Source organism: Nematolebias whitei, chromosome 6 (assembly GCF_014905685.2).
Source record: "Nematolebias whitei isolate Nwh7 chromosome 6, NemWhi1, whole genome shotgun sequence".
Classification (NCBI taxonomy): domain Eukaryota; kingdom Metazoa; phylum Chordata; class Actinopteri; order Cyprinodontiformes; family Rivulidae; genus Nematolebias; species Nematolebias whitei.
In genome coordinates, this window is record NC_056503.1 from 17,959,987 (window position 1) to 17,968,001 (window position 8,015).

Genomic DNA, 8,015 nt, shown 5'->3' on the forward strand with positions numbered 1-8,015 from the left:
CATCCATCCATCCATCCATTCTTCCATCCATCCATCCATCCATCCATCCATCCATCCATCCATCCATCCAGCCATCATCTTTACTCGCTTCTTCTTCTTTTCGGGTTGCGGGGGTCACTGGTGCCCATGTCCATGTCTGTGAGAGAGATGAGGGACACCTGGACAGGTCTTCAGTCCATCACAGCACTTTAAGGCAACACACCATATATCTTTTTTATGCCTCTCAGACAGAGGAACAAGATTCTTTATTTTGATGTCCCATCATGAACCCTGAGCTGAACCATCAAACATCTGTGGAGAGCTGAATCCTGTCTGACCTGACTGAGCTTCAGAGGGTTTGTAAAAGAACGGCATGAAATTCCCCAACCCATGATGTGTTCAAAGCTTGATGTATCACGCTTAGAACGATCCAAGGCTAATAGTGCTGCCAAAGATGCTATGAAGTCCTGATGAATCAGAAAATAAAACAAGTTTAAACAATTAGACTACAGCCCAACTAAATCACACAAAGAGAAAAAGGTATGAAAACTTTCTGAACACACTGTATTGTAGCATGTTTGCTCAGTTGAAACATTAGTTAAAATAGCAGTATGGTTTCATGCCAAGAAAGAGCACCACAGATGCCGTCTTTGCTTTGAGGATGCTGATGGAGAAGTACAGAGAGGGTCAGAAAGAACTCCATTGTGGATTTAGAAACATCATATGACAGGGTGCTGAGGGAGGAGGTGTGGTATTGCATGAGGAAATCTGGAGTGGCAGAGAAGTATGTTAGACTGGTACAGGACATGTATGAGGACAGCAGGACAGTGGTGAGATGTGCAGTAGGAGTCACAGATAGCTGCAAGGTGGAGGTGGGATGCATCAAGGATTAGCTCTGAGCCCCTTCTTGTTTGCTCTGATGCTGGACCGACTAACAGATGAGGTCAGGCAAGAATCCCCGTGGACATGATGTTTACAGATGACATTGTGATCTGTGGTGAGAACAGGGAACAGGTGGAAGAGAACCTAGAGAGATGGAGGTATGCACTTGAAAGAAGAGGAATGAAAGTCAGCCGTGGTAAGACAGAGAACATGTGTGTGAATGAGAGGGAGGAGGTGGAACAGTGAGGCTACAAGGAGCAGAGGTCACAAAGGTGCAGGACTTCAAGTACTTGGGGTCCACTGTCCAGGAAAATGTAGTGTGTGGTAAAAAGGTGAAAAAGAGAGTCCCGGCAGGATGGAGTGGATGGAGAAAAGTTTCAGGTGTGATTTGCAACAAAAGGGTGTCAGCAAAGGTCAAAGGAAAAGTTTACAAGACAGTGGCGAGACCAGCTGTGTTGTATGGTCTGGAGACAGAGACATTGACAAAAAAACATGAGAAAGAACTGGAAGTGGCATAAATGAAGATGTTGAGGTTCTCCTTAGGAGTGACAAGGATGGATAAGATTAGGAATGATATAATCAGAGGTACAGCACAGGTTGAAGAACTGGGAGATAAAGTTAGAGAGGCCAGACTGAGATGGTTTGGGCATGTCCAGAAGAGGGACAGTGGGTATATTGGTGGAAGGATGTTAGAAATGCAGCTGCCAGGAAGAAGACAAAGAGGAGATATATGGATGTAGTTAGAGAGGACATGGAGGTGGAGTGAGGACAGAGGATGCGGAGGACAGAGTGAGATGGAGGAGGATGACTCACTGTGGAGACCCTGAAGAGGGAAAAGCTGAAAGAAGATGAAGAAAGAAGAAGAAGTATACAAAAACTACCAGTTAGTACCATGTTTGTGGCACCAGCTACATTATAAAACACAAAAAATACTAATTTGCACCACATCACATTTTACTGATCCAGAACTGGAAAAACCACCATTACACATATTTCCAACCAAGCTTATACACTGTGTGTGTGTTTGTGTGTGTGTTTGTGTGTTTTCCAGTTTGCGGAAAGCGATATAAGAACCGCCCAGGCCTGAGTTACCATTACACTCACACACACTTGGCTGATGAAGAGGGTGAAGAAGACTCAGAGCGACACACGCTGCCCTTCCAGCGCAAGAGCAACCACAAACGTGAGTCGACTTTCTGATTCATCGTCCATCTGAATCCACGTCGAGAGGAGTGAATGACGAGAAAATGAAATACGGGGATTGTGTAGGAATTTTCAGAGTAATCTCAACAATTTATCATGATCTTTACATCATGAACTATTGATTGTCTGCTAGAAGTACACACTGATACAGTGCTGACAGGAAGGTCCAGAGGGGTTTGATTCTTATAGGTTTAGAGGATTTGTTCAGCTTTTTCTGAATCCTCATTCAGAACCTCATTTGACCTGAACTGAACAAGTATAGGATTATTACGTAAAGCACATCATGTGATTATATTGCACCAGATGGGAGCCTCTGTATAGAAAACAATAAAAATGTTCTGTTTAAGTCATAGTAAAACGCAGTGCAACGATATTTTTAACCACCAAGTCAAACATGAATGTTTAAAAACAACTGTCTGAATGATCCTAGATCTGTGTTCTGAGATGTGGGGGGTCTTTTTAGTTGAAAACAGTGATTAAAGTAATAGTTCAAATGTTTCAGAGTGCAGTTTTGTTGAAAAGTTACTAACTATAAATATCTTACCTAGTGCAGTGCTATCTGCAGCAGGCGAGATGTTAATTTAGCGTAATCTTTTTAATAAAACATTACAATAAAACTGAAATATCTCATAATTTTACCAGAAACCATGCAAACAGGATCAAATCTGACTGCATTTAAAGACTAGCACTCCCTAATGGAACGCATATACAACATTAAATCATGATAATGATTTTACTTTGAGATGGAGTTATAGCTGTTGTGGTCAAACCATAGAATATGTGTGAGTATGTGTTGTGAATTACTCTCAGCTACTACCCATCAAAGTTTAGCTCCATATTTGTAAAATTGTCTGAGTTATAGCAATTTTTGAGCTAGCTAACGTTGATTAGCCGTGGCGGCCATGTTGAATTGAATGTCTTTAAAATCAGTTGTCCAATGAGTGTTTCATTAAAATGCGTTTAGTGGATTGTGACATATTTTGCTAACAGATCAACACATGTAGACACAGGCAAAAACTATATTGCTATCCTTTGACCTTCCAACACCAGGCATTAATAAATAAAACATGTTGAGAAATGAAAACACCAGCAGTGAATCATGACTATAAGAGCTGGGCTTTCAGCTTGAAATAACAGTGTAGCAACCTCATAACTGCTATTGTCAAAAACACTACAAAGAAGTGGGTCCAAATACATAACTTTACTTACAGTTTGACAATTTAGTAACTGGCTGGTGCTTTCCCCTTTTCATACATCAGGTACAACATTTGTCGAACGGTGTCATTTTAAAATCAGAATCAGAATAAGCTTTATTATCATTGCACCGAGATACAACGAGAACAAACAGACATTAACAACAATCTGAACCCAACCCAACACTAAACCAACTGGAACAACCCATCTGAACATATAACCAGTAAAAGTCTACCTATTTCATTCCTAAAATTACCCAGAAGCCCCTGCGGCTCACCCAGTCTCTTACATTCAAGTACAACTGTAATTTCAACAATTCACACAGAAATTAAACAGTAACTATGGGCTAAGAACACTATCAAAATAAAAGTGTATGTAAAGACAGAAATGTGTGCATGTTAGTCAATAGTTGTGCTTTACTAGAACTTGCACATATATTGTATTTCATTGTATTTTTCATGTCTAAAAATATAAAAATACAATTGAAAAAGTTATAATTTCACAAACATTCAAATGCAAACTTCAAGTTTACAGTTGTGGTTTACTCTTTATGAATACAAAGACCTGTGACTGTTTGTGAATACAGATTTTTTTTTTCTATGAGAATTCGAATTTACAACTGAGATCTTATGTCACAGGTCACAGGCTGGTTAATGGAGCACAGAACACATCAATACGCATTGCACATGCATTATTAATGCTTTCTTTGTTCCAACTTAATAGTACCACCGGAATTTCTTCTAAAAATACAAAAACGAATCACCGGTGGATTATCAGTATACAAAGGAAAAATGTTAGCTGTTCTGTTAGCACTGCATTGGGTGGAAGATGTAAAACCATTAAAAACAATAATCTATTGAGATTCAAGTTCTGTATTACTGAGTTTAAAACACAGTCATTCAGAGAGCAGGCCAGACATTTTATTAGAACTATTCCATACATTATTCAGAATGCAAAAGGATGGGTTTAACAGTAACATTTTATGGGTACCAGCACAAACTGAAATAAAAGGAAACGAGATGGCAGCTATGATGGTAAAGAAGGCAACTCAGAATCACATTAACTTCACGGTACATGCAAGCAAATCAGAGGTGAGGAGTATCATCAAACAAAAACTGAAGAAAAAAATGGCAGAAAAGATGGGATGGAGAAAAAAAAGTAAGATGGTTTTATTAGATCACAAAGGCAGTAGAAGAAACAAGAACTGGAACTTGAATCTGAACGCATGCACAACACGTATCGATGTGTTCTGTGCTCCATTAACCAGCCTGTGGTTACATGACATGAGACCTCAGTTGTAAATTTGAATTCTCATAGAAAAAAAATTGTATTCACAAAAGGTCATAGTTCTTTGTATTCATAAAGAGTAAACAACAACTGTAAACTTGAAGTTTGTGTTTGTTAGTTTGTGAAATTGTAACTTTTAAAATTGTATTTTTTATAAATGAAACATACTAGTTTCATTCTAGTAAAGCACAATGACTTATATGCACACATTTCTGTCTTTACATACATGTTTATTTTGACAGTGTTTTTACCTCAAAGTAACCCACAGAACGCTTTCTGTAAAACTTTATCATGTAATGAAAACCAAAATGCAAATTTATTATTGAAAATTATTAATGTAACCTTAAATTGAATATTTTAACTTAATCCTTTAAAACAAAATATAATTTCAGTGTGAATTTTTTTAATTCACCGATTGTAACTAAATGCATCACAAATGTTTACATGGTCAAAGAAACTGACTGCAGGGCCTTCCCGAAGGCTCAGAGCCCAGTTGTTTGGTCTCACCCATGCTACATCAACACTGTTATTGGTTAGTTTTCCTGTCAGTTATCAAAAAAACTCATCTTGCAGAGACTTTATTTGAGCAATCAATATGTCTATTTCACTGAAGTCCTAACCAGTGAGCAATAACCTTCACACGTTTCTGCACGGAAACACAAATAAAAAAAAAAATCTGATTGGAGAGCTGCATTTTCATGAATTATAATGTTTTACCCAACTGCAAAGAAATTTGCAGAAAATAAAAAAATAGGAAAAAAGAAAATTGACATAAAATATATAAAATAAAAGAATAATAATACAATTTTAATGTAACATTTCGTATATGTTCAATATATGGGCCTTCTCTGAAGGTGTAGAAATACATACACTTTGCTCAGTTTTTATTTATAGATGAAGGAAACAGCATTATTTAAATTTTACAGCTAATACTCACATGGTTGGCATGTCTTACTGTGAACCACTTCTGTATAAATCAGACTCTTAAGAAGTTGTTCTGCAAGTTTTGTCTTTTGAGGACGATGCATTTCTTCCTGTTCAAAGGGAGTTTTTCCTTTCCACTGTTGCCTTTGTTCTTGTTCAGGATGGGAGACTGCGATGAAGTGAAGAGTCAACACAATCTGCTGCTTCCTTAGATAGAGAACTTTACTAACTGGCTTTTTTAATGAATGTTTCTGTGCAGTGCCCTGAGATGACTTCTGCTGTGACTTGGAGCTATAGAAATAAACTGAAATGAACTGAATTGAAACTGAATTGAATTTCCACAATGATGACAGAAAAATTAGTTTATTAGCTGTCAAAAACATGTTTTTAATCTGATGTTTTAAAAAAAATCTTTTAAAAAGGCACAGTTTCTAGCAGTGGTGGAGAAAATACTCAAACACTGTACTTAAGTAAAAGTACAACTAAACAGACAAAAATGTACAGTTGTAAAAGTAGAAGTACCACATTAACATTTTTACTTAATTAAAAGTAAATAAGTACTTGCTTTTAAAAATTCTTAAAGTATTAAAAGTAAAAGTACTTGCTGAATGTATTACCTAATGCAATGGTCTACATATCTTTAAGTCTGCGTACCGTATGTATATTTTCTGTAATACATTAATAGTGTTGAGCCATTTTAATGAACAATGCTGCAGATAATACATGTTTTATTGTGACACAGTTCACACCTGGACTTGTGATTCTGTGCGTCAGAATTTCAGGGATGACATGCAGAGTTAAATGTCATTAATCAAAATAAGAAAGAGAAATGATTTTACCTTTGAAAGTTTTTATTTAACACAACTCAAAACCAATGTGTCATTTTAACTGCAGTAAACACATTTAAGTAAAAGTTGTCTGATAAAAAAAGGAACATTAGACACAACTAACAAAGAAATAGGCACCGATCATTTCCGATCAACTCCAGTTTGTCATCAACTCTAGTTAAAATACTGTCTAAACCTTGTAATGGGTCAATAGTGAACAATATTTTAACTTCCTGACGCCATTTACAAAACTCGGACCCGAGTGTCAAGTCATTTGGAGACATCTCTTGTTTCCTGTTCTAACATCCCATGAATTGACACATTTTAATATTGCAGCAATAATTTCTTGTTGAAGTTCAGAAGAAGTAGTTTTTTAAGTCCAGTCTGGCTCTTTTGGGAGAGAGAATCTGTCCTGCTGTACTGAATAATCTTTAAATAATCTTTCAATAAGGTCATGGGTGGCACGTACTGTATCTTCTGGCTGACTTTCCTTGGTGGAATTCATTTTGTGTGTGTTAGCGGTGCTGTGGGTGCGCCCAGCTCAGTGATGTATATACTAGAATATAGCTCTTCTTGAAGGTGGGTCTAATGTTACCTGCCCATTTTGCATTGATTCAATGGACCAACTCCCCTCTCGCCATTGGTTACTTTCAAATTAACGAACAAATAAAAAAGTTGCAACGTGAATGTAATTTGTAACACAACGCATTATAGAAATGTAGTGTAGTAGAAAGTACAGATATTTAATCTAAAATGTAGTGAAGTAAAAGTAAAAAGTACCCATGTTTAACTCTACTTAAGTAAAGTACAGATACATGAAAAGTATACTTAAGTACAGTAACAAAGTACTTGTACTTATAGTTACATCCCACCACTGGTTATAACTAAACTGATTTTGTACAAAGAGTTTAATAGATTGTGTGTAAAATTTACACTGTGAGTTCTTACCCTGTGTCGCTCTGTGGCATGAAAACTTCTACTGCAGTAACTATTTTAAGTTATTAGTAGCTTAGAATTCTTTTTTGACTTAATTTTGGTCGATAAGACAGAAATGCCTCACTAAATACTTGAGCTAACACCGTGAGCTTCACTACCTCCACCATTACAGATATCTTGTTTGTTAGTTTGTCCGAGGTTAGTTCAACCTGAGTTACATTTCCTCATGGGCGAAGCGAGCTTACCGTTCGTGTAAAATATTTGATAATGTTCTTATAGAAACAATTCCTGAATGTTGTTCATACTGTGTTAATGCTACATGTTTGTCCCTTGACCTGACAACTGGGTAAGGTTACAGTAGACCTAGCTCATTACTGGAGTTTTAATTAGGCATTTTAAGCTACTAATAAACATGATGGATGATGATCATATTGCTTTATGCTAGGCCATTGGTAAGAAGGAGTAATTATTGTTATTGTTTCGTATTGACAAGTGATTTTTCTTCCTAAAACTTAACTTAGCCTACACTACGGTATGTTTCTTAGACTGTGGCTAGGATGCATGAGAGAAGTGGAGCGTACTCTATTCACACAAGGAGAGCTGTTGGTCAGGCTACTTCTTGTTGTGCCATTAACTCTAAAATAGTTATTGAATCAAGTGTTACTTATGTAGGCAAAACTAAATGTTAAACAGCCTGTTAAAATACACCAGAATACAGGAAATGCCATCTACTTTATTCAAAATTTTCTGGGGGAGGACCCCCAGACCCCCCCACCAGTGTGC

The 8,015-nt window shown here is 36.9% G+C and overlaps 1 protein-coding gene across 1 annotated transcript in view; it reads left to right on the forward strand.

Annotated features, from left to right (window-relative positions):
- Window positions 1-8,015, forward strand: part of dpf1 (D4, zinc and double PHD fingers family 1) — a 94,687-nt gene that overhangs the window by 42,049 nt on the left and 44,623 nt on the right. The window contains exon 8 of the mRNA XM_037678511.1: window positions 1,913-2,044. Coding sequence (XP_037534439.1) covers window positions 1,913-2,044 — 132 coding nt within the window. The remainder of the gene's footprint in view (window positions 1-1,912; window positions 2,045-8,015) is intronic.